The sequence below is a fragment of the Phodopus roborovskii genome, unplaced genomic scaffold, assembly GCF_943737965.1.
Source record: "Phodopus roborovskii unplaced genomic scaffold, PHOROB, whole genome shotgun sequence".
In the NCBI taxonomy this organism is placed as follows: domain Eukaryota; kingdom Metazoa; phylum Chordata; class Mammalia; order Rodentia; family Cricetidae; genus Phodopus; species Phodopus roborovskii.
Window position 1 is genome coordinate 27,550,610 of NW_026126416.1, and position 27,160 is coordinate 27,577,769.

The 27,160-nt window shown below is 42.6% G+C and overlaps 2 protein-coding genes across 5 annotated transcripts in view; one reads left to right on the plus strand and one right to left on the minus strand.

Annotated features, from left to right (window-relative positions):
• Window positions 1-19,406, plus strand: part of Fam227b (family with sequence similarity 227 member B) — a 132,177-nt gene extending 112,771 nt beyond the window's left edge. The window contains 7 exon segments of the mRNA XM_051183490.1: window positions 486-583; window positions 3,930-4,088; window positions 13,291-13,376; window positions 14,360-14,434; window positions 16,199-16,268; window positions 19,136-19,344; window positions 19,346-19,406. Coding sequence (XP_051039447.1) covers window positions 486-583; window positions 3,930-4,088; window positions 13,291-13,376; window positions 14,360-14,434; window positions 16,199-16,268; window positions 19,136-19,344; window positions 19,346-19,406 — 758 coding nt within the window.
• Window positions 19,341-27,160, minus strand: part of Galk2 (galactokinase 2) — a 123,886-nt gene continuing 116,066 nt past the window's right edge. For 2 of the 4 annotated variants that reach the window (XM_051183496.1, XM_051183495.1), the window contains one exon: window positions 19,343-19,855. In XM_051183496.1, the coding sequence (XP_051039453.1) occupies window positions 19,648-19,855 (208 nt within the window). In that variant the 3' untranslated portion in view covers window positions 19,343-19,647. Of the gene's footprint in view, window positions 19,856-27,160 lie in introns of all 4 variants that reach the window. The other 2 variants (XM_051183494.1, XM_051183493.1) reach the window with 2 other exon arrangements.

Consider the following 27,160-nt stretch of genomic DNA (forward strand, 5'->3'; position numbering starts at 1 on the left):
ATTTAAAAAGCTATCACTTCTTACCTCTGTTGCCCATTCTAATTCCAAACTTCTTTGGATCTGCTCCTGATCTGCAATGTCAGTTCGTGGCTACCAGATGCTTTAACCTCTGATGGTATCAAATCCTTACCTGCCTCTGGGGCATCAGGCCAACGTCTCGTATTTCCTATTGTGTGTTGTCAAAATTTACCCAAGAAAAATACCTTTTCTCAACTCTTGTTACTTAGCTTATAGAATGATTTTATGAGAATAGCATAATACAAATTTAGCATACTGTAAAGCCCAGCTTCCTAGAATCATGAGTAGAATATTCATTTCTTTCCCTGCTGCAACTATAACAATACTCTGATTTATGGCAACCACGCTTGTGTCTCTCTGAGCATACTTGGGACACTGCTAAAAGACAAAAAGCAGGGCAATGTGCTTTTTTGTGAAGGAGAAAGAAACAATTTGTCAAAGTCTCTTATTTACTTTTGTCATTTTAGCTATTGACTTCAACATGGCGAATATTTTAAAGAACCCAAAAGCACACACCATGTCTGCACTCAAGGAGGAGTCATCAGTGTCAAAAGTTACGACAAAGGTTTGTCCAGTAGTAAATATAAGAACCTTACTTGTTCAGTTTGGCTTCACCCAGTCATTCTGGCCAGCATATTCTCAATATATATATTTAGGAAAAAAATTTAATGATTAGATATTTATTTGGGGATCTTAATCTTAAATTTAAATGCTCTATTTTCTTCTGACAATACCACCATCTCTAGTGAAAATTTTTAAATAACAAAAATCATAGCATTTATCTTTTCTTCATGACAGTCCTTTGCAGTGGCTTCTCTTGGGTTGACATACAAAGATACCTTCTAGTGCACCCATGTAGCTGTCATGGTTGCCATGACAACTCAAAGGGATATTAGCAAGGGCTGCCCTGGCTTCACTTCCTATGTGTGGCCCTGGAGGAACTGACATTGTAGATGCTGTTTTGTCAAGAAACACAGCTTAGGTCCTCTTGCTTTGTTTTTTAAGGGAGCCATTCTAGGTGACAGTAGCCTAGGAACACAGATTTAGGTAACCCCAGATTCTATGTTCTGTGAAACTGTGAACGCAGTTTCATAGTTTTATAGAATAGAGAAAATCATCAGTCGAGGCAAGTTTAAAATGCACTGATGGGTACATCATAGAGTAAAGACAACAAGATGAGGGAGGACTTTCCAGAGGTCCCAAAGTGCTATTTGACGTCATTCTTAGCTTTGGGGTTGGTAGATGCTGGTGGCTTGCTAAGATAATAGATTCCAAAAGAATTTATTAGTCACAGTATGTTAGTTCTGACACAGAGATAGGCAAAGTAAGGCTCTTCTGAGGGCTAAAGCTAGCCTGAGATAATGTACCAAAGATAATTACCCAACTCCAGCAGTAACACTCTAATATCCCACAGTATTGTAGTTCCAGTCAGTCTGTCAGTCTCTGCAGACACAGCTTCTTTGCAGGAGTTTTTGTTCACAGTTCTCCCTGTTGAACAAAACATCACATTTTGCACATGCAGGGGCCGCATGCTATTACTAAATAGTATACGGTCCCTTGTAGCCAGGAAGGGCTAGGATCTGCTGTATCGAGGCTGAGTAGTAGGCAGAACAGCAGTCTTCAGGAGAGAGGAGTAGCTGGTAAAGGCCATCGAGAAAGACACTCAGATTCCTAGCAGAAGCCCCCTGGATCCTTTAAGGTCGCTCACAGGGAGAGATGTCACAGACTCCCCACTGTGTTGCTTTAGAAAAGCCAGATAAGGTCTTTGGCTTGAAATTCCAAATTTGATCTCTAATTTATATATGAATCCGGTTTTAAATCTGTTAGTCTTTTTTGTCAAAATTTTATCTTTTCAGAACCAGGAATGGATATTGTGCCCACATAAATTTATTTTGTTAATTTCAGTATTCCTGTATTTCTTGGCCATTAATAATCTAATGAAATCTCTTCCTACCTTAAATACTTAGTTAGTTTATAGGTTAAAAAATTAAAATCTGTAGAAGTTTATCTGGAAATATGATGTCATTGCATTTTCTTTTATGGCCATATTACCAGCCTATAAAACTGAAGAAAGTTAATAGAAACTACAGAGCTACTATTCAACCAGCACTGGGGACAGGGGGATTTGTAAAGTCTAAGCAACTCTTCTCAGAGTCCACCAGCGAAGCATAGACATAATAGTTTTCAATGTCATTGGCTCTGTCCCCTTGCATATCTTTGGCTGCTACTTGAAAAGGCTGAGCAGTTGATTAAATTGCTTATTAGCAAGAGTTTATTACAGTTGTAGAAGCCTGAGTCCTGCAGCTACCAATTAGTTTTGTTGTGCTTGGATCTGGACAATCCGGAAAAGGCTCTTATGCGGAAGCCTTGTTCCCCACCTGGGGGCGCTGTTGGAGGTTGTGGGCAACAGGTGGTGGGAACATAACTTTGAAGGGTATTTTTCTCCTCCTCCTCCTCCTTCTCCTCCTTCTCTATTTTCCTCTTCCTCCTTCTCTTCCTTCTCCCATCTCTTTTCTTCCTGTTCTTCAGACTGAATAAAATCTTAGCCTTGATGTTCAACAAAAGACTAGAGGGAGAGCTTAATGTTGAGCAAAATAAGTCAGACTCAGAAAATCAGAGTTGCCCAATTTCTCTCATATGTGGAATCTAGGTTTAACATATGTGTGTATTTATATGCCTATATGGGACCTGAAGGTGAAAGGGGGCTATAAGGGAAGAAGCGAAGGAGGAAGTGAAAGAAGGAAGCAGGAGAGAACAAGAAGAGCTAATAAAGAGAGAAGAAAGAAAATAATCCCACTTCCTTTTTAATGATTTTTTAAGTTTAAATTACAATCTTGTTTTACATGTCAATACCAGTTCCCTCTCCCTCCCCTGCCCCCACCAACCCCTTATCCCATCCCTATTCTGCTCCCTAGGGAGGGTGAGGCCTTCCATGGGTGATCATCAGAGTATGTCATATCATTTGGAGCAGGGCCTAGGCCTTCCCCCATGTGTCTAGGCTGAATGAGTATCCCTCCATGGGGAATGGTCTCCCAAATCCAATCATACCCTAGGAATAAATAATGATCCACTACCAGAGACCCCATAGACTGCCCAGGCCTCTTAACATCCACATTCAGGGGGTCTGGGGCGGGCTTATGCTGGTTTCCCAGCTATCAGTTTGGGGTCCATGAGATCCCCCTTGAAAAAAAAATCCCACTTTTGTGTGTGTGTGTATGTGTGTGTGTGTGTATGTTAAGACAGCATAAGAGGGACTATTGGGGTGCAACTTGGGGGGAGTCAGGATATTCTGATAGTGAAGAGTGAATATAAGCAATGATATATTTGTCATAATGAAACCAATTGTCTCATGATGACTAATGAAATAATAGATGATAAGGGATGGATGGATGCATGCATGCATGCATAAATGGCTGGGTGGATGGCTGGGTGGGTGGGTGGCTGCTGAGTGGGTGGCTGGGTGGATGGATGGATAGATGGATGGATAAAACTAGAAAACAGCATTGCATCCAGAAAGAATGTTCTTGCAAACAATTTAGTCTAAGAAGCTGGTAAATCCTTTTTATTAAGAAGGGGTTGGAGAGATGGCTCAGTGGTTAAGAGCACTGACTGCTTTTGTAGAGGACCTGGTTTAGCTTTCAGCACCCAACATGGTGGTTCACAACCATCATAACTCCAGTTCCAAGAGATCTAGCACGGTCTTCTGGCCTCTGCTGGCACTCATACATTCAAGCAAAACACAGACATGAAAATAATAATTTTTAAAAGGATGCTTTGTAGAATTTCCTTTTATGTATTTTGACTCACCCAGTGGGAATTTTCTTTATGCTTACAATGTGAGTGAGTCTATTTACAGTTCTCCAGGGAGAGAAAGATGGTAACTGACTTGTGCTTTCTTCTTCCTCCCACAGTCCCACTACAGAAGCTTGGGTCCAGAGTTTCACCAAGTTCTCTTTGATTTTAGAGGTCAGAGCCCGCTAATTTTGTACTATCTTAAAATGCAAGAAATAGGTGGTATTTCCATCACTCATAAGCAAATGGGAAGTAAATTCACCAAGATACTCCGAGAGGCATATCCTTTCTAAGCTTGACTTCAAGGCATTCGGTTTCTAAGGTACTGTCTACTTTCTGTTCCAATTTTTAAACGTGTTTTGACTGACACTACATGTAGTGTTTACTTAAGCTTTGTTGACTTCTGCAGCATGTTTGGCCTAACCTTCTCCCTTTTATCATCAAGGCTGTGATTTACCATGTTCTAGATAATATGTTGTGTGCTAGGGATGTGGCCACAGCTACCTTCGGGTAGCCCATGTTATGATTTTACCAGGTCCACTAAAGAGGTAGTCTCTTTGTAACCACCCTGGCATGTCTCCTTTAGCACTTTCTAGTCTATGTCCTCAGTATCTCAAAGCTGCTGCTCACTGGCCTCTAAGGATGGCAGCATGGTCAGAGTCCACAAAGCAGGCTTCCTATGCACAGAAATAATAGAACCCACAGAAAGTGGATGTTTCTTCCCATGTCCTGAAGCATCAGGGCCATATTCCACACATAGATGAAATGCAGAGTGTTAAACCAGGGGACCTGTATCAGGTTACCTTATTCTGAGAGAGAGGAAAAGGGGTTCTCCAGGTTGTCTTTCTCCATGGAACCAGCACTTGAGGGATGTTGGCTGCTTCTCCATTGTGTGCAAGAATATTTGTCTGCATGATCCAGTCTCAAGATGACCTGAGAAAATGTCACCATAAGAGTGGAACCAAGGGAAGGGGAGAGAATGAAGCAAGGAGACATCAAGTTTCTGAGGAGAAGCCTTGTCTGTGTTACTCTGGTGACATCCCAAGGCCAAAGGGGCAAACTGGATATAGCTTTGGCTCTTGCATATCAGAGACGAAGCAAGGATCATGAGAGCATCATCAGATAAAGGCCACAGCAGATAAAGCATCATCAGACAATTTAAGTCTTGCTCTTGGTAAGGGTGCATTTCATTCTATTTTAGATGACTTTTACTTGAAGCTATTCTTCACTTCCTGGGAGGTGCTAAATTTCTTTTAGAAAACAGCCGGTTAAAATAAAAGTGGGGGTGAGGACTTTTGAAGTGAAAATCATTTTTAAGAACGTGCAGAACAGAAGGGGTTTTGTCCTGCAAGGGAGACCGAGTGCAGGCCTGTGTGCCACAGGTATTCTGTAGCCACCCGAGCCAGAAATAATTAGAAAAATGTTGGTAAGATGTGGTCCTTTCTTGTTACAAACTCAGTTTTAAGTTCTGATCGTTTTTGTTTGTTTGTTTGTTTGTTTGTTTTTTCTGTTTGCTTGAAAAAAAAGCAAAACACCACAATTTGACAACTAGTTGTTACTCTCTGATGGTGAAATACAAGAGTGCAGTCGCTTTAGGTGATTAGGTTGGATCATTGACTTCTTAGACACATGTTGGATTTTGGATTAATAAACAGGTTATCATAGTGGTGGGGGGAGGGAAACTGCCAGCATGGCCACTCTATTAGGGGCAAGGTTTTTATTGTGGGCAAGAGAGAGAAAATACCCAGAGTCCAGTGCAAAGAGAAAAGAAAACAGAGTAGACATGGCCAGGACTATTGAAGCCGGAGAGAGGGATAGCAAGAGAGATGGGAACGAGCAGGAGAGCAAAGAACAGAAAGAGGCGAGGCAGTGCTGGTGGACAAATCATGCAGATTATAAGGGGGAAGAGTAGCTAGGGGGAGCGATTCCTTTGGGGGATGAACAACCCAGTTCACAAGTTCCTGAGGTATGGTAGTGTTTATCTAACTACCAGAAAATCCTAGTCCAGCTTGAGCTCATCTCTCGGTATATGGAGGGCCTGAGACCTACCAGCTGCACTGTCTCTCGGTGTCTCAATGAGAAAATTAGGGTGACAAGAGAGACATTCTCATCCTGGAAACTTACTCATAGTTTTGCTATGTATTTTTAATTCAGGAAACATAATTAAACGGCTGGATATGGTGGCACATGCCTATACTCTTAGCACTGGGAAGGCAGAGGCAGTGAGGGAATACAGGTTTCAGGCCAGCTACCCAGAGAGGAAAGGAGAGGAGAGGGGAGGGGAAGGGAGGGGGAGAGGAGGGGGAGGGGAAGTGGGGAGGAGAAGGGAAGGGACCGGAAGGAGGAAAGAAGGAAGGGAGCATAACAAATCCTGGTTTATATTAAGCAAGTAAACACTTTTTGAATGGTTCCCTGACTTTCCTCTGCCCAGGAATGGCTGTAAGTGCCAAGGCCCTATCACATAGCTGGGTCCAGGGGTGCAGCTCTGCCTACTTGCTTAGCATGTATAAGGCCCTGGGTCCCATACCCGACCTACAAAAAAACAAGCAAACAAAAAACTTGCAAGTGGAAAAGTCAAACTTTTTAAGTGCTTGGAGGTTAGGAATGTAATAAATCCCCAACACACAAAGCCACTCCATAATAATCACATTCCCGGCAAACTTTCTCTCTTTTTTTCTTTTCATTTTCTTTTTTGGCTTGTTTGAGGCAGGGTTTCCTGTAGCGCAGGCCAGCGGGGCACACACTCATTTGTTGCTGGTCTGTGAACTCTGAGAACAGTCTGAGCATTTCTTCTGAGGGGGGGGGGGGTCTTAAACACAAGATTTCTGGAACCCAGGGAGACTTTAAAATACTCAAAAATGTATGAATTTAGGTGAATTCATGTCACTTTCCTATTATATATTTTTTTCTTTCTCCAAAATGGCAAGTTATACTTCTTGCTTCAAACAGCCACATCACAGTCAGAAGAATAGCATTTAGTTTTATTTGTTCTGGGAATGTTTGTTTTGTTTTTGGTGTTTGGAGCTTCTTTCCCCTCCTCTTATTTTTATAGGTTTCATCCCAGGGTGACCGTTCCTCCTCTGTAAGTGGCTTCAGCAAGTGTCCTGTTACCCCACCTACTCCTCCAAGCTTGTGTCTTCATACTCAGAGTGCTCCTGGAATCACTGTCTTCCTCTGCAGGCTGGCATTCACAGTTGCTGGCTGAAACAGAGAGCCCCTGACTCACCCTGTGCTTTCTCTTTTTTGTGGTGGTGCTTTCTTTCCATTTGGTGTGAGGTTTCACACAGGACTCCTCAACTGTAGCCTCAAAAGCTGAACTCTCCATTCCCAGCAAGCACCCATGAAATCGCTCCAGGGCTGTGGGCTGGGACAGTTGTGAAGCAGTTATGTCTGAGAAGCAGCTGCCACTTGCTTCGATGCCCCAGCTTACCATGGAGCAAAGGCAGCGGATCATCTCCCTGTTTCCTGGGCCCTGGGACCCTCATCAGGGACTTGGAAAGAATGAGGAAAAGACAGATACACAGACACATGGACAGGAAGCCTGGGGTCAGGTGGGGGTGTGCTCACTCTGATGAAGTAGCTCTAATACTGTGGCCACCTGGACCCTGGGTACATTATTAGGCACAGCACAGGGCAGGGGCATTGGCTGCTCTCTATAGGAGGTCTCTGTAGGCCAGCAGTCTCAGGCTGTAAACAAGAGAGAAGGAAGGCCAGGTGCTAGCTTTGTACACAGGGTCACTCCCTCACACACAGACCACTGAGGAAACCTTTGCCATCCCTCTGAGCTTTGCTGCAGCTGAGGCTGAGAGTGTGGCCATGGCTATACCCAGGTTAACACTATGCATTCACTCAGGACTTCATTTGACCAGGTTTCTACTGCTCCCCACATCTCCTCAGAAATCTGAGTACCCAAGACCAAAGGACTTTAATTGGATTAGCTGTCAAAAAAAAAAAAAAAAAAAAAAAAAAAACGGGGGGGGGGGGAGATTGGAAGATTGGTAAACAGTCAGTGAGTAGCCTAAGTGTACTTTCTTACTTGGTAGTGACTTTGGCAATTAGGGGACATTTGTCAATGAATGTCTAGAGACACTCCCTCTGGATATCAAATGGGCTCTTAAATACCCTGCTGTGTATAGGGCAGCTCTATACCCAGTTACCCTGACTAGACATGGGTGAGGTATGATGAAGAAGCCCTGGTACACAGGGCTAGGCCTGGGAAACTTCCCCAAGCATGAAGGGAAAATTGTCCCATAAGTGGTCAAGTGTACAGGCATAAACACAAGTGTGCAGGCATAAACACATAGCAACAACTACAGATTACAAACTACCTAACAAGAAAACAATACTCAAGAGGCTCTGTGCAGAAAAGCCTGATGATGACCACAATTCAATGTCCCGACCAACTGGGGAAGGAAAAAGCCAAAGCCTGACAGCCACCTGTGCATGATGGCACACACACACACACACACACACACACACACACACACCACATCTCTCTCTCACACACACATCACACATATACATATATTACACACATGCATACACATCATATCTCACACATACACATGACAAATATCACATACACACACACATCACACATACCATACATCACACACACATTATATCTCACACATAAACATCACAAACATCACCCACACACATCACACATACCACATGTCACACACATGTACACAATAATTTTTAAAATGAGAGAACATTTGTTATCATTCTGAGATTCTCCCTCGGATTCTTGAACTACAGTAGAAGGTCACTGTAGCCAGAAGAGTGCTCCATCCTCATAGGACACTGATCAGAACAAAGGGAGGAGGTGACCACTCAGGATCAGTGAAAACTTGAGAAGCACAGGGCATTACTGTTCTTTGTTTTACTGTGTCCTTTGTTTTACATAGTGACACTTTTGATTTGTGTATTGCTTTCTGATGCATGTGTCAACTCAATTCTATGGCTTAATGAAAGAAAAGCTTTACAGCCAGGTATGATAGCACACACCTTTAGTCCCAGCACTCAGGAGCAGAGGCAGGTGGATCGCTGTGAGTTTGAGGCCAGTCTGGTCTACAGAGCAATTTCCAGGACAGCCAGACTGCAAAAAAGAAAGGAGGAAGGTAGGAAGGTCAGGAAGGGAAGGGGAGGGAAAGGGAGAGGGGAGAAGAGAGGAGGAGATCTTTACATTAGGAAGAGGGGAGGAGAGGGAGAGGGAGGGAGGAAGGAGAGAGAGAGAGAGAGAGAGAGAGAGAGAGAGAGAGAGAGAGAGAGAGAGAGAGGGAGGGAGGGAGGGAGAGAGAGAGATTTTTATATTAGGAAGGATTTTTACTGGGGCAGTCTCTACTTTTCCATCACAGCCATCAGCACCATGGTCCTGTTGTCTCATGGCTGCCTGCCATGTCTTGAAATAATCCATAGAAGACTGTCTGAGCCTCAGTTTCCTCATTTAAAATTGGACCCACAGCTTCTGTGATCCACTTTTTCCTGCTAAATGGAGAGTATGGACTCCAGGCTCTGACTGAGGTCTCTAGGATATCTCAAGTCTTGGTTTGGAACAGCAAAACCATAGCTGTTGTGACATTCAGAAGAGAATAATTTTATTTGTCCCCAAATGGCTCCTGCTCCACGTAATGGCTTACTATGTACCCTTGGAGCCTTGCATGGGATTCAAGGCCAATTCAGACAGGAGAACTGGACAAGCCTGTTGCCACAGCTTTCCCGGAGGGGCAGAAAATGGCCATTATTCATAATTTACTGCTTTTAAGTACTGTATATTTCTTCAGCTGGGATAAAATCATGGCTTTAAGTGTCTGAAGAGAATAAAAATTAGGACAGTCATTAACACACATTAACAAAAGTCTACTGAAAAACTGTTGCTGTTAAGTAATACAAGAGAACACCAAAATCCTCATCAATACCAGCATAATATGATCCAAAACAACACTGTACAGAACAATGAACAACAAGGACCAAGTTTTGTATATAATTAGAGTGTCTTTATGAAGAACTTATATCTGGCCCATTTCAATAAAGCCATATATTCAAACTTGAACTCTTTTTAGGAACTGAAGCATTACTCTATTTCAGTACCAATACTATTTTCTTGAAAACCCAAATCTCCTAAAATGCAACACAAATCATCTCACAGAACTTAACCCATGGAAGCCATACTCAGAACACAGCAGAACTGTAGAAAGGGACAAAACCTAACCTCTAACCAGTATTCCAGGGTGTAAGGAGTACAGGTTTTTCCTCCTGCCACCGCTGGTCTTGTCCCGCCGCCGCGCCAGAGACTCTGTATTTGATATTATGCTGTTGGCCAGGTGCTAGTTTCTTATCGGCTAGCTCTGTCTTAATTATTAACCCATTTCTATGTATTTCCACGTGGTCTTACCGAGAGCGGAGGAATGGCGGTTCTCTTCTCTCCAGGCTCTCCATCCTGACTCCTCCTTACTACTTCCTCTTCCTCCTTGTCTCCTAGTCCCTCCTATCCTCCTTTCCTATTGGCCAACAGTGCTTTATTCATTAGCCAGTATGAGAAACATATATACAGAATGACATCTCCCATCATCTCCTCTTTTCTGTCTAAATAAAAAGAAGGGTTTTAACCTTAACATAGCAAAATATATAACACAACAGTTATCAAATAAGAATCACAGTTAACAATATTTAGTCCATTAACATTTAGCAAGATTAAAAGAAACTATTCTATCATCTATCCTATATTTGTGAGTCTAAAATCATATAGGTAACTTATCTTTAAGGTTAACTAAGGAAAACTATAACCATAACTATCTGTCTTCAACTCCATCGAAGACCACAGAAGGATAATATATAAATTCTAGAAATGACAGAGACAACTCACTGCCTGGTCACCCGAAGTTCTTTTGTAATCTTCCATCTTCAGCCCATAGACCATAGTGTGTCTAGCAGACTCTTCAGCAAAGCAGGGAACTTTAAACTGTCTTTTTGTATTGGCAGTTTGTCAGTCACTTTTCTCTGTGTCCTGCAGACTGTCTGGCAGACTCTTCCATGAAGCAGGAACCCTGTAGCAATGTCCATCTTGAATCAGCAATCACTTTTCTGTGGGTCCTGCATGTCCAGTTTATATAGCACAAAGTCAAACAGTCCAGACAAGAGCAGTATCTTGTCCAAATGGCTAGTCTTGCCATATTGGAAGCAAATTCTATAACAAGTTTCTTTAATGTCCATCTTCCTTTCTGACGCAGGTGGTGTTGCCAGGAGCATTTATATCTCACTGTCAAGAAAAACCCTAAACCATTTTAAATGCCATATTCTGTAGGTCTTTGAAAGGTTTGAAGAATTCCTATCTATCTCAAATACATCTCTGCATATCTAGAAAACCTAACTCACCTAGCTATAAGTTTTGACTATTATAGGTAACTATCTAAAATCTGTACTAAATTATACATTACATTTTTAAATGAACTATATAAACACAATACCTAAACAAAAGGAGAAATATACATATCATAAAATTGACCTTAAATTGTATCAATAAATGAAAATCCATTCCAAAACAAAGTATTCACATCTATATCATAATCCCCTTTTTACTTTTAAAAAAGATATTGGTTGTGATCATTTACCATTTATTACTAAGTTCATTTAAATGAAAACAAACATTTATAAACACTATTTGGGAATTTGGGCTTTGTTCTTTCCAAACTACTTCCTGCTGGTAAAGGGCGCTGTCATGGGGGAATCTTAAGAAGATGAAGAAATCCTGGTTGTAGTCTGCAAGGCTGCCTTGTTCAAGTTGTCTTGAATGTTAAATCACCAGGAACACTGTTTCAGGGGGTCTGGCCTGCTCAAACCGCATTAGTCTGGAAGGAATCCATAGCTTTTTATTTTCTGTGGAAACAAAAATAGAAATCCTTTTCCCCAGTAACTTGTCCTTGAACTTAAATTTTTGAGTCAAAGCATTTTTAAAATATATAAATTTAATTAATCCAGCAGCATTTCCTTCAACAGTTGTTGTTCCTAAAATGCAACACAAATCATCTCACAGAACTTCACCCATGGAAGCCATACTCAGAACACAGCAGAACTGTAGAAAGGGACAAAACCTAACCTCTAACCAGTATTCTAGGGGATTGATTAAATAACAGTAGGAAATGGTTACATTCCAAATTGAGTATTTTAGCAAGATCCATCTCTACCTGGAAAAGCATGCCATTATATTCCAATCCCCCTTCCACAATGATAGAACTTTTTGCAGCTTTTCCCCAGAAAAGCCAATGCTTTTGATGCATTAATGTGGCAGAGCGCCCCAGGCAGCAGATACAACCTGATGATTTTAGGTTCTCTGTCTGGGACTGGGGGATTACTCTGGGCTGGGGGAAGGTTTGGTTGATCTGGGATTACAGGATCCTTGTTCAGGTAGGAAGTGAGACAACCACCTTTTCCCTACCTAATGTGCCTGCCCTAGCTCCCAGCTAACCTAAAACAGTAAGCACGCATGCCTCCGTCGCTTGGCTCTTGGGCAGGACAACATGTGTGCTCCTATAACAAGATACAACATCTGGACCTCAGTGCATCTCAGATACAGGCCCTCGGTGAATGGTTTTACAGACATTAAAATAGTTCCTTCAGCAGAGCACAGTGGTACATACCTGAAGTGCCAGCTTCTTGGAGAGTGAGATGGGAAGATCACCTGAGCCCACAAGTTCAAAACCAGCCTGGCAGCATCTAGACAGCAAAATGCAACAAGTCTTGTCCATCTACAGCAGTTATCACAGGCCAGTATGTGTGGAAAATATGTGACACCACCTTTGCAAGATGCCAACAATTGTGCTAAAATAATGTGAGACAGAAGTACACAGGACAGATGTGACATGGGGAAGGGGAAATGATGTCAGCCTGGAGAATATAGGGATACGGGGGAGTTTTGTCTTTTGATTATGTTAATGTTTTCATGATATCTGCACATTAACATTTTATGGTTTTGAGGCAAAGTCTTGATATGTAAGCCAGGCTAGCCTGGAACTTGTGATCTCAGATTTCCCACCTGTTGGGATTAGGTTAACTGAGCATTTACACTGATTGGCAGAAGCCAGGTTATTTGGGTGTCTACACTGAAGGATGGTTACCCCCTGAGCCTCCTAGAAGAGACTTTGAAGTTCTCAGTAGATTGCAAAGTAAGTACTTAAACAAGATTACAAAATTGGGGTGGAATTTTAATGCTTACTAAAAACTTGACAAATTTCTGTTTTTAAAACACACACACAATAACAATACAAGACTTATAAAGCTTTTCATTAAAATGCCTAGGGAAACAAGCTTAAAGAAGCTGAAAAGTGGCCTGTACTCTTCAGCTGTCCATCACAACAGACAAGGCATTCACATTTACAAGAAAGGAAACCCAGGCCAGGGGGTTCCCCACAGTTTCCTTGAGAAGGGTCCCATTTACCTTTCCCAAATATTCCTAACTGGAAATCGTTCCTTGACTATAAGCCCAGCACACCGCCTGCTCCAACATACTGTGAGATCATCAAGGAGGCCAAAAGGAAATTTGCAATGAACCAAAAGGACTTTAGGAGGTAAGTCGGAGCAGCACTGTGGCTTTAAAATACCATGATTTAGTAACCAGAAGTGATAGTAGAGATTGCCTGAACTTGATCTCTACTGGTGAAGAGGTTTCTTGTTTAACAACTTCTAGATTCCCAGATTCTTTTCTCATGTCAATTGTCTGTGAAGTAATCATGGAGCCTGATGGCTATCAGGGACTAGATGCATGGGAAGCCTTCCTGTAGGGTATGCCCCAACACAGGAAGAGCAGACTGACAAGCCATAGAGACTGGAGCATCCCACTTTACAAAGAGAGACTTGGAAAGCAAGAAGGCTGTGAGCCATGGAAACAGCATCTGGAACCAGGGTGGTAGCTGGGTGGTATCGAAGAGACCAAGACAGGGCAAACTCTTGGAAAATATTTTCTCAGAGAACATTTTCTGCTTGTGCTTGATCTAAGTGATCGCTACTGGGCAGTCATGACACTTTTATGTGCTAGAGAGTTAGGAATGGGCTATGCAAGGATGCCCATGAATTTTTACAAGAAAAAATCTGGCATGATACACTTCATGATGTCAAGGTAACTGTCTAAAGACTGTTGGCTTTGGAAGAAGGAAGGACCAGACCCAGCCTTGGGAATTCAGTGCTACTCAGGGGCAGGAAGATAAAGGAGCAGCCAGTGTGGTCCTACCCAGCATGCAAAACACTCTGTGCTCCTCTCCTTATGTGCTCCCATCACCACCCACCCCCACTGCAAGCATCCCTACATAGTGGGAAGAGGTGCTAGTCAGCCCTGATAGAAGCAGTGAGATGTTGTCCCAGGTCACACCAGGTGTCCTGCAGCCAGCATTGCTGGCACATGTTTCTAAAAGGGAATGTGGAGAGGGTTTAGCACAGCAGTCAGTCCCTCAGAAACAAAGGGCTTATTGCTGTATTCCTCCCCATGTAGGATAGGCTGCTTTATTTTTAAATGTTAACTCTAAATGTTGATAGCATTTTAATTTATATTTTACAGAGCAAAGCAGCGAATCAAAGAAGATATTAGGTTCCTGAAAGAGAAACAGGAAAAAATTGACAAGGAGCTTGACAGGTTTGTCTCACACTCAACTCTGTAGTGCTTAAGTCACTTTTAATTGACATACACATTCACAGGAAACCACAGTCGGTTTGTTGTATAAATATATATTTATTAAGTATCTGCAAAGAGTTATATCCTACTTAACAGTCCATCAATAGATTGGTTCTCAACCTTCCCAATGCCACAACCCTTTAATACAGTTCCTTATGTTGTGGTGACCACCAACCATAAAATTATTTCCATTGCTGCTTCATAACTGTAATGTTGCTACTGTTATGAACCCTGATGTACAATTCTTTGTTTTTCATTGGCCTTAGGCAACCTGGGGGCTGTAAACCAGGGGCTGAGCACCATAAACCTAAAACAACCCACTAACTTCCCCCTCCCCTTTTTATTAAATCACCTCCTGCCAACTTAATTCATTGCTAAACATTATGATTGTCTGTTTTGCTTCAGCCATAGGACTTAGTCTATAAGTATGCCCTGCCTGCAAAAGACATAAACTAGAAAACAGTCCTTCTGCTGGCCTCTCAGGGAGTGCAGCCTTCTGTCACTGCTGTCCTCACTACGTCCACACATGCAAACATGTTTCCCCAATGGAGTAGGAATAATTTGGCTGATATTCTTTTTATAAACTGAGGTATAAAATGAGAAGTACAAAGAGTTGAGGTGAACTGACTTCCTCCACTCAATGCAGCCCTTTAAGCCCCTTTGAGAGATTGGAGCTTGGCCAGTCTCTGTAAAAGTTCTGCATTCCCTCTCACCAGAGAAAATCCAACCCAACACTGCTTTTAAATCTAATCTTACCCCTCATCACAAAACAAACCCTATCAGCTACCATCCCCATTTGCAGCCCCTAAATTAGGACATCAGATTCCCAGAGACTCAAAACAGAGCCAGCAGGGACAGATTCTGTGCAAACATGGAAGGTGGATCTAAATCTGCATATCACACAGGAGAAAGGGGAGGTGGAAATGCTCTTGTGCATGGATGACCCATACACTAGTTACAGGAACAGGCCCACCATATTACCCTCCACAGATAGTTAGGGTAGTCATAAAACTTTATGAATATACACAACTCTTGAATTGTACGTTATAAATTGTGATTTTAGGCTATGTGACCTATATCCCCATAAGACCAGGAAGCATAAATGAGTAGATGTTAACAAAATGAAGTACAACGGAGTCCAAGATTAACGAACAACTCAAGGGGTGCACAAGAGAAAGGGCTTGGGGTTTGGGAACTGCTGCCTCCTGCTACGTCAACTGTAGTATTTCTTAATTAAGTAGTCTTGACTAAAACCCTGTAAGATCCCTGGGATCCTTCCTCAAGGAACTTGGCCTAGTATACACCCTTGAGCAAGTGCCCCTTGGCCATCTCATCATCCCCTATGCCATTGTGTATAGCCCCCACAAGATCTGGGCAGTGGAGGAAGTTAGAGTAATACTATGTGATGGGTCTAATTGAAGGGCATGCTCTTCCACGGAGGTGATAGTCACAAGGTGGTAGGAACTAAGGCCTCAAGGAAATGCTTGGATTAAAATCATCTGCTTTCTAGCCTCTTGTGTGTGAGGCAGTGACAGCAATGTTGCCTGTTTCCTCATTGATAAAAAGGATAAAAGTTATCCCTGCTCACTTCAGTTGTAATGAGATAGCTGCATTAATACATGTAATGGGCCAGCAAGAGCACAGCACATTCAGTCTTTGCAAACACTGGCTGGGAGATGCATATGAACTGTTCCTTTGCTCAAGTGGTTTTCTTTATTCCATTAGGCTCCAAGCAAAGGCTTCCAAAAACATCCAAGAAGTCAAAGTAGAGTTTGAGAATTTTATGCATAAAATGGTATGTTTCCCTCCTGGAAATAATTGAGAGTTCTCTCCACAGTTTCTTTTCTCCAGACTTCACAATGTTTCATAAGCAATGCATGGTTACACCCAAGCTGGCAGAAACAACACATTCTTATCATTGACTATCCACTACAAAGGGGAGACAATCCATTCTTAAGTGTGGTGATAACCTCATGCCCACTGTCCTCATGCCTTGCTTCTAAAAACAGTCCCCAGGACAGTTTCTGTAACTAAGACCCATAAAGTGCAATTGGGTAAGCTATATGATGCCATCGGGCATGTGAAATGAATACCCCCTGCCCTCAGCTCACCCAAATGAAAGGGAGACTTTGGCATGACTCCAAACAGAGCTCAGATGTGTTTCCTTTGGTCCTTTCTTTTCTGCTCCTTCAAACCTTCTGAGCAGTTCTGTTAGAACTGGAGATCTTGCTTTCCACAGGACAAAAACATGTAGATACCAGCATGCATGAAACTAGCAGGCTGGACTACTTGAGACCAGGGATGGAGGATTCTGGCATGAAAGGTTTCCCTCTGCATTCCACACTTCAGAGCTATCCCATTACCTATGGGTCCAATACCAAAACTGGGACAAGCAGGATTCTTATACAGAGAGGTGCTAGAAAGCCACAAAACACTCGAGTGTTTCTATTAGACACACAAGATCATTGCTTTTGTTTTTGTTGTTCTTGCGCATTGTTCCTTATTCCTATCTCTTGATGTATTTCCTAATATTGAATAGAGCCATGAGCATTTATCACAGTGCACTTGTGCAGGAAAAGGCAAACCCTGAAACAAACTGTGGAAGCCAGCAGCTGACACTACAGCTACTACCTCAGCCTCCTTCACTGTTACCTGCAGAAATTAATCTTCTATCAGCCTCTCATCAGTAATCCAGACTCTTGTACAAAATTTCCAGACTTAGCGCCCACATTTTCAAATGCTAATAGGACAAACTAAATACATTTGCAGGCCAGATGTGGCCTGTTTTGCTGGACTGAATGCTGCCTGGTCCAGCCAGTGCAGCTGACATGATGCTTCAATGCATTTTAAGGCCAGAGCCTTCCACACACCCAGAGTCTGCAGGCTATACTCATGCTCTATTGGTTTGCACTGCCTACACTAGCTTTCAAATTCTAGCCATTCTTTAGTATCACACTCAAACTCCATTACTTTATAAGCCTTATGCCCTTAGTCCTATCCCAATTTTTCAAGGAAGAGCTGGATATGCCTCACAACTTCTAGAACACCAGTTGCTGAACTTAGGTTCAAAGCAGTTCTTAACAGATAGCCAAATCAGAGTAGAATAGTTTCAGTGGACTCTGCCTCCCTAAAGACAAAACACTGAGAATGACTCTGTCCCCTAATAGAGGTGTACATATCGAACACTTAGAAACCGCATCCCCATGGAGGTGCACACTGAACTGTGGTCATAGTTGCTTATGATTTATTAAAGCCACTGGAGATCAAAATAGCAAAGTAACCATACTTGTTAGCCTTAGAAGCCAGGCACACACCTTTAATCCCAGGACACAGGAAACAAAGGCAGATGGATCTCTGAGTTCAAAGCCATCCAGAACTACACAAGAATGAATCAGTCTAAAGCTCATGCCTTTAATCCCAGCTCTAGAGATGCGTATAAAAGACAGGAGCCCACTGTCTTGGACTGCATTCTGAGGGTAGTCTCTAGCCATGTTGAGGAGAGCATAGCAGTCTGAGAGAATCTGGGAAGCAGTGAAGTTGGGAGCAGTCTGAGGATGGCCCCTTCAGTCTGAGGTAGAGGTAAGAGCTAGTGGTTGACTGCTTTGCTTCTCTGATCTTCAGGCAAGCTCTAATAAATCATAAATAATATATCAACACACTGAACTCTTAGAATGACTTAGAATGAGTGTGTCCCCGTAGAGGTGTGCACACTGATTAGTTAAAATTACTGAACAGTTCCCTCATCTTCCTAAGAAGGAATTCCATGGTGAAAATCATTAAATGGACTAACAACAGTCCATTTCATTTTAAACCAACCACAAATTATTTCTAGGGATTCAGGCCACTAAAAAATGCAACATTGTAAACAAATTAGGTTCTTAGATTACTGTGCTAAGAGGACTCAAAATTCTTTCAACAAAATGGATACAAGGTTGTCCATGTATTTAGAGAGAACTGTGTCAGGAGTTGGTTTTAGGATGGATCTTGGTTTCCTAGTGACTTGTTCTTTAAGACATTCTACAGCCTGCCTAGATCTTTTAGAAACAGGCAGCTGATGAAACCCAGGCATTGAATGCTGGCTAATGAGCCAATATAACCATATGAAACAAAAACTGTGATGATATTCTGGATAATTCCAACCACAATACAACTGTTGTCTCTATCGCAGGAATATTTCAGCCAACCCACTTTGGTCTAGGCACTCTACAATGTAACTTAGAAAGGGCTTCTGGGAGTCTGCCACTGGCATGTCACCTCATGACCAGACACTTCTGCCCACTCTTGATAAGTGACCTAAATCCTCACTCCACCACTGGCAATGTCAATTACACTCTAGGCTTCTGTACTCACCCACACCTACATAACTCACATCTACCCTACACTGGACCAGGGACATAAGCAAGCCTTGCCAGGCATCTAGAAGAGGGGTTGAGGTATGGGAGGGGCTGCCAGAATAGGCATGTCTCTTGGATTGGAAAGGCATTTGAGAAATGGAAGTATGAGTGAAAGAAAGTCAATTCAAATTGTCTTCTGAAATCTACCTTTTGCCCCCACTCCCAAACTGATCTGCTCCATCTTCATAGATATAGGAATCTTACATTCAAGTATACTGTGTTTGTCTAGGAATATTTACAAATCCTTAACCATGTACTCTGTTCATAGCGTGTTGAGGATAAACTCAAGGAGGAATTTAGAACATCATCAACATCACTATCCTCAGAGTCACCACAGTCGCCACAGTCATCACACTCATCATCATCTTCATCCACTGCCGTGTCAGAAGACATCAACGATGTGGAAGAGGGCTAAGGGGAGCCAGCAGTGGCCACCATTCAAGAACAACACATAAAGTTCAGCTGCATCAGTTTAATTATAGCAGTATTCAATTAAATGTACCTTTTGCCATTCATCTTTAAAATCTTTAAATCAATAAATCTTCGTCATACTTTAGAGATCTATCTAAGCATATCCTTGGCTCTGATTCATAAAAACATATTTAAGAGAGAAAAGTAGTCATTATGAAGCATAGCTTTCACCGTTTCTTTGGAAATGCATCTTGATAATAGCAACCATTCCTCACAACAAAACAGAAAAGGGACTGATTTACTGTAGCTCAGGATGTCTCGCCAGCTCCTAAATGCCCCAAATAGTTTCTCCGAGATGTTTTACGTTGTTTAGGCCTCAAGGAAAACCAAGGCCCCACCTCCAGGTTTGGTAGCAAACAAGCTGTACTTCTCCAGAGCCAAGCTGGAACTGTTCCTCTGGTAATAAGCTTCATGCACGTTTGTGAGGAAGCTGGACAGCACATCAGCAGGCACTATCGACACAGTGCATCCTCCCCATCCTGCTCCAGTTAGTCGTGAACCTTTGGCCCCAAACTTCCTAAAACAATGAGAAGACACATTATCACCTATAAACAAAGACAAGGGCAGTTTGCCTGTTACAGAACACATCTCCTTCCCAGATTCTATGAAGAGAGTGGTGGTGGTGGTGGTGTGTGTGTGTGGGGGGGGGGTTATCAGGGATTTCAAGACTTAAATATATATGTTCAGAAGATGACAGTGTCTGCCACCCAAGCAGACACATAAAAATTGGGCACTATAACCCCAGCATTCAGCACTGGCTAGAAGAGGTACAGGGAGGCAGGCCCCTGAAACTCAGTAGTCAGCTAGTCTAGCAGAATTGTGAGCTCTAAGTTCAGGAGAGACTGTCAAAAAATAACATAGGAAAACATTTTTAAAAACATATAAGATGGAGAACTATAAACAAAGCCAACCTTTTGCCTTTACACATATGTACACATATATGAATGTGCCTCTACACATGCACACACACATAAGAAATCTAAATTGAATATAATTTACAATTTTTTTTCAGTTCTCAGGACTGAGACACTTTTTAGGGATATCTGATGCTATTCCTTGGTATTGAAGGTAAATAACAAGTAATAACAGTTCTCACTGAAAGGTCTGGAACTTCCCACTGTAGGCTCGACCACATAGAGTCACACAGCAGCTGCTTGTAAACTTGTGTAACTTGTGTAACTAATCTCCAGTTAATCAGGAAGGGAAGTAAAAAGAAGGTGGGCAGTAGACATGAGTGCCACAAGGAATCAGAACATCACCTCAAAAGAGGGTAAATCAAAATCAGGATGTAGGGCATAATATCCTCCGTAAGTTTCAGACGCATTCTGTTTTGTTGTGGAGATAGAGGAGGTATGCATGTGTACACGGTCCTGTGTGTGCATATGTCCAGGTATACAAGCGCCTGGTGTCCAGAGGTCAACATCTGGTACCTCCCTCCATGGTTCTCTACTATATTTTTGAATATAGGGTCTCTTACTGACCCTGAAGCTCATTGATTCCTCAAAGCCAGCTGGCCTGAAAGCCCGAGAGGTCTTTGGGCTTGGAAGAACAATGCGAAGATTTGAGGTGTGTGTTCCTATAACTGCCGACCCGGCTCCTCATGATCGCACAGCAAGCACATTACTGACAGAGCCATCTCCAGCTCTCAGTTGTGTTCCTAAGGTTATCCATTTTACATACCGAATTCAGACTGTAGGGCTAAGGTCTGGGCATGTAGCTCAGTGGTAGAAGGCTTGCCTAACACGTATGAAATCTGGGTTCAAAACCCAATGCCACAGTATGTGGGGGGAGAACAGCCTAGGTTTATTCTTCATAAATTTCTTAACCCAGAACCAACTCTAGGCTGGTTGGTTGGTTGATTGGTTGTTTGGTTTGCCTAATGACTAATGGAAAATTATGCAAACCTTCCCACAAAGTTGGTGGTGTAGAGGTGCATCTCATCTTCCCTGCACTTTCAGGGACTGAGCTAACAAGTGGACCCAGCTTTGCCAACAGTGAGATAGATGCTCACACTGAGAGGGAAACAACACTATAAAACCACCATGTTGCCAGAAATTGTTGTACACACCATCCAAACATATTTCCAATTAATTTTTCCTAATGAAACTTACTCCAAATTAGTAATATATTTAAAACTTCATAATTAATTTAGCCCAGTTCTGTCCCCTTTCCCCTCTACTTCCTGGAAAACATCAATAGAATAAATAGAACATTACCCCTCCTCCAGGAGATCAGGGTTACTATGTATCAGCTACTCACTTCTCCCTCAGTGATGCTCTCCAGTGATAGCATCATCTGTTGTATTCAAGTAAGTTTCCTTAAATGTGAAAAAAGTGCTTACCAACCATAAAAGATTGCCAATCTTCTGACGGCCCTCACCTAGCAGCCTCCTAGCTGAATTAGGCCCAAACTCCTATCATTGGGCTGAAAAGTTGCTTTACTCATGAGACTCTAGAAGCTAGAAAAGGGCTTGTTTGTAGTTTCTTGATTGAAAGGGAGGAACTTGGCCATTAGTGGCCATCAAACACGATCATAGCTGAAGAAGCTGGGAGAAATGGGAGACTCCTTGAAGCATCTCAGAAAGAGCCTTAAAGACAACCACAGCCTGGTCTAGATGACAGTGGGCCTACTTAATGTTCTATGAGCATAATCCACCAGGCCTTTAACTGCCTTCCATGGGCCTTTTCATACACTTATGATTTGAACAGTTTGAGCAGAGTGGTGGTGCACACATGGGAGGCAGAGGATAGATGACTACAGAAAGCTTGCATCTAACCTATTTCAGGACAGGAATATAAAGTAAGAGCCTGTCTCGAAACATTAAAAAAAGAAAGAAAGAAAGAAAAAGATATGATTTCAAAACAGTATTATTTCTGATCTAGCTGCAAGAGATGCAATCCATTTTCCAAAACTATCTATCAGCTCACACTGAGCAGAGGCTAAGAGGAGACCTCTAGGCAAATTGATTTGCATCTGAATGTTCAGACTGCTCTGTGGCCACCCTGCCTGCTGCAGAAGAGCATGGGCTACACTGCATCAGCCCAAGTTGCAGAATCATCAGAGCTCAAGATTTTCATTTGCTCTCTCTCTCTCTCTCTCTTTAGACAGAAAAAAACAAGGAATTGAGTGGGAGGAGATGTGGGGAGGTCTGTGAGGAGTTGGGAGAAAGGAAATACATATCAAGATATGCCATATGAAAAAATTAAAAAAGAAAAAATAAATGCTATCGAAAATAGCCTTCTGTCCACAGTCAACAGCATGTGTTCACAGACCAGACGTTGCTGTGTCAGTAGTCAGCAGTCTGCCTTGTTCAGCTACACACACACACACACACACACACACACACACACACACACAGAGAGAGAGAGAGAGAGAGAGAGAGAGAGAGAGAGAGAGAGAGCGGAGGGGGGGAGTGGGGGGAGCTACAAGTCTTAACTTCAGTGTTTCCCACTGGTCCTTAATGTGTCCTTTGCATATGTCTTTGAAACTACAAGGAAGGTCTAAAGTTGGCACACCAACAAAGGTGTTAAATCAAAAAGGAAATACATACTAGTCAAAACATCTTACATTTGAACTTCTGAGAAAATAGTGAAAAACTAAAACTATATCTCCTTCACTATAGCATATCAGAGAAGAAACAGGAGAATTGCAAGAAACAACCCTAAAGTCTCACACATGCCATTGTGGAGATGATGGGATGGTACAAAAAGGACTCCAAACATCAACATGGCACAGGAAAGGGTTAGTAGAAAACCCATAGCTGACTGCTGGCCTGTTACAGTCGACCCTGATGTTCTGCTTTTAGTGAATCTGGATCATCAAAAAGCTTTGACTGGGGTGTAAAGCACAGGGCAACAAGCGGCAGGGGACAGAAAGACCCGACTGTTACAAACTAGAAAGAGAGAAAACTGCAAATTATGCCTTGCATCTCAATTCATTTTCAAATATTTGTGTTTTATACAAATGGGTCTGAATTGCTTGAGGAAGCTGGAATGGAGAGACAATTCACACCCATCTCTGCTCAGGACAGGCACCCCTCTAGGTTTTTGGCAGGTTATAATCCATGCAGCTGGATTCCTGTTTTAAAATACAGATATTATGTTAGGTAAATACGAGCAATGTGTAGTGTCTCCTTCACTCCAAAGAGTTCCAGTTTCTTTTCATTGGGAACTGGCAAGAATATCAGGAAAATAAACCCTCTACACGTTTTTAAAGTTAGACTGCAGACAACATTTCCAGCCTTCCCGTGCTGCTGAAGGAGGAAGGAATGAGAAAACACTCTGCCTTTCAGAGTGTGGGGCACCAAAGAGAAGCAAGGCTTTGTTTGAACCAACAGAGTATAGTATATCGGTATTCCTCAAACTCCTTCCCGGGGGAAATTAAGCAGCATCCACCCTCTTCCCAAGGTCCCAACAACAAACAGGTATGATTTCTCCAGCGCTCACCTGGTGGGAGGCAATCAGCAAGTTTTTTGGGCTTCTTTATATGGCACCGGTAAGGGACTACCTACCGGGATGTGGGATGTATGCTCAAATGTTCCCCAAAAGGCTGCACCTAGGAAACCTTTCCTCAGCACGGACCAGGGCTTCCCCTTTGCCATATGGAAAGCCACCCTCCTCTACTCTTCCCTGGCCTTTATAGCCTAGCGCCTCCCTAGGACCAAGTACAATTAGGGCAGAGTTGGAGGGACTGGATACTCAGGTGAGGGTTTGTGACCCTTCCATCCCCCGCCCCCCATGGAGGGGTGTAAATGGTCACAAGTCCAACTAAAATGATCATGAAAGCTTGCCTCAGAGGACAGTAACTCACAAGACTCTGGAAGGGAAAGACATTTGCCCAAAGAGATGTGAATCCCCCAAGACAGGTAGAGTGTTACTCTGGCTCTTCCGTGGCAGGGTATGCAGGCCAGCATGTGGCTCAGTGAAAGACCACACATGACTTTGACTTGGTGAGGAGGGGCTCAGGAGGTTGAGCAGCCCAGCTGTGGGGACCAGGGCTGAGAGGAAACTTCTGAGGAGAGTCAAGCAAAGGCATGTCTGCATCCATTCTCATCCCGCAAACCTGTCATTTGTCTTCTTTAGTATCTTGGGCAATAACAGCAATAATATAGTGAGGAATCCTTTCTAATTTCAACAAGTGACCAAAGAGGAACAAAAAGCATTAGGCTGTTTTTTTTTTCCTTAAGTAAAGTTAAGGAACTATAACAAATGAGCCACCCCACATGTAACTGACTTGGCTTCAAAACTGTTCTGTGTTCCTCAGGAAATCTTACTTTAAGATTTAAATTTACGGTTCATTCATTTAAAATAGACATTTTATAATTGGGCAAAGATTGCCTTCTTCCTTCATTATTTCATCTCATCTAATTAAAATTCTAACATTAATTTAATTTAAAAAAAAAAAAAAACCTAACTACATAAGTGTAATTTCCTTCTGGTATTTTCTTTTCTCTTTTTTTGACGGGTGTCATCTTGCAGCCCCTGGCTAGACAGGGGCTCTTATGTAGCTACAACTGGCCTTGACATCCCATCAGTTTCCATGTCTTAGCCTCACAGGCACTCACACTCAGCTCTGGGTCCTTCCTTTGTGCTCTAAACTGATTGTTCTCTTGATGAGTAGTAAAAAAAGAAAGGAAAAGAAGGAACAAACATCAGTATTGTCTCTATTTTGCCCCTCTGCTCCATTGGGACCAGGAACATGTTTCTGATGCTGTCCTACTGACTGACTACTGAGGACCACCTTGGAAATGCAGTCTATCTCAGGTCACAAAAACCTCCACTGTGTAAGTGTGTGTGTGTGTGTGGGGTGGGGGTTGTCTATAGTATTCCTTCAACTCAACTACATATCTTTTCATGAAAATTATTTCCAAAGAGTTTTCTCAAACACACACAAGTTTTAAAGTGCTACAAGGTAGCCAATGGTAAGATAGCAAAATGTCAATGGCAACACTCCCTGAACCATTTCCACTACCCTCTTCCCTCAACTAGTCTCCCAGGGCCCAACAGCTCAGGCTGCCAGTCTCTGTCCCAGGGAAGTTGTGGGCTGTGCCACGAATTCCCAGGACCCTTCCAGCACTTGCAGCATCTCTGTGTCCAGGGATGATGGCAGGGCACCTGGGGTTCAAGGGCTTTGATAATCTCCACTGTTCTTCCGGCCTCCTAAGCTCATGCTCACTGCTCTTCTGCTTCCCTGTCTTCCCCTAGGTTTGGTTTGGTTTTGTTTTTTGTTTTTTTTTTTTTTTTTTTTTCCATCCTTTACCTGATTCCTAGTATCTCTAGCAGTCTTCAGCACCCATTTCCTGCATTATCACTCCCCAAGCACCAGTATAAAGACATATAAAGACAGCTTCTTGGCTTCTGTGTGAGATCACTGTGTAAGAGTCAGGGTGACTTTGAGTAAGGAAGCTGGCAGTGGTAGTGGTACCCGCTCCCCTGTGACTGTCCTCCCAGGGCCCTGACATGAGGACCTGGCACTAAAAACTAGGACATTTGCATGTGACATATGGTTAAGTAACAGTGAAGAAACTAGTCATTACGTATGGGGCCTGCGGGCCCAGCTACTCAGGCCAACATCTAAATATGGAAAACAGAAGGGTATGGTTACCGAATACACCAAAACTCATCTGATCCCACACCTACAGGCACACACCATAACCCAGCACCTGGAAGGCTGGGAGAACAGTCATGAATTCAAGGCCAGGCCTGACACTACCTCAGAAAGAAACAATAAAAGGAAAATGATATTGGTATATAGCAATAAGCTTCATAAACAAAAGCAACCCTTTGGGGCTGGGGTGGTGGTGGTAGTGTGTGGTAGAGTACTTGCCTAGCACCTAGGAGTCCCTGAATTCAAACCTGAGCACCAGCATATAAAAATGAGCAAAGCTCCTTAATCTAGACAGCTAAATATTTTACTCAGAAAACGAATGCAGCAGATGTAGTCTAGTTAGAAACACTTTAACCACCATTAAGTGCTAAGGGGTGAAGGGATGCCTGACTGGTCTCCAGAGGACAGGTTCAGTTCCCAGCACCTGTGTCTGACAGCTGATAACTTGACACCCTCTTCTGGTCTTGGAGGGCAACTAAAGTCATGCAGTACACACACACACACACACACACACACACACACACACACTATTTTTAAAGAGTTTTCCCAAACAAAATTTGTAATTAAATAAAAAATATATCTCCAAACTCATGTAAGACACACTCTTAAAATCTCTCACTAAAATCACAAAGGATTCCAGCAGAGATGGTCACTGAACATCACAAGACAGGTAAGCATCCAAAGTCAGCACTCTGGATGAGAAGAAGCAGAACTCAGCCTCTGCCTCCTACAACATGTCACCACCCTGCTCCACCAGGCTTTGCTCCAAGTTCAAATGCTGGAAACCATGACAACAAGGCTTCTCACTGGAGAGCTTCGGAGAAAGAAAAGAAAGCATTAAAATGGCCCAGGGCTGAGTGTAATCTGTCTCAACACAACCTACAGGCAGGAGGTATGAGAGCCAGACTCCCCTACCAACTAACACTCTGTGGGAAGTGCTCAATTCCCTCCCCACCCTGTTGGCTTTCTAGATTCATTTCTTCTCCCATCCTTCTTGCTAGGATGCCCATGGCTGTATGAGGTAATTCTGACACAGAGTTATGAAAAAATAAGCTGCCCCCCCAAAAAACTAATTATAGAAAAAAAAAAAGCATTTTCTCACTCAAAAAAAAAAAAAAATCAGCAGTCCTCTTGATTCTTCTTTTTCCCACACAGCAATGGTCTAGAACCTTCCTTCATGAATATCTGGCACTGGATCACTTATTACATCTGTTGT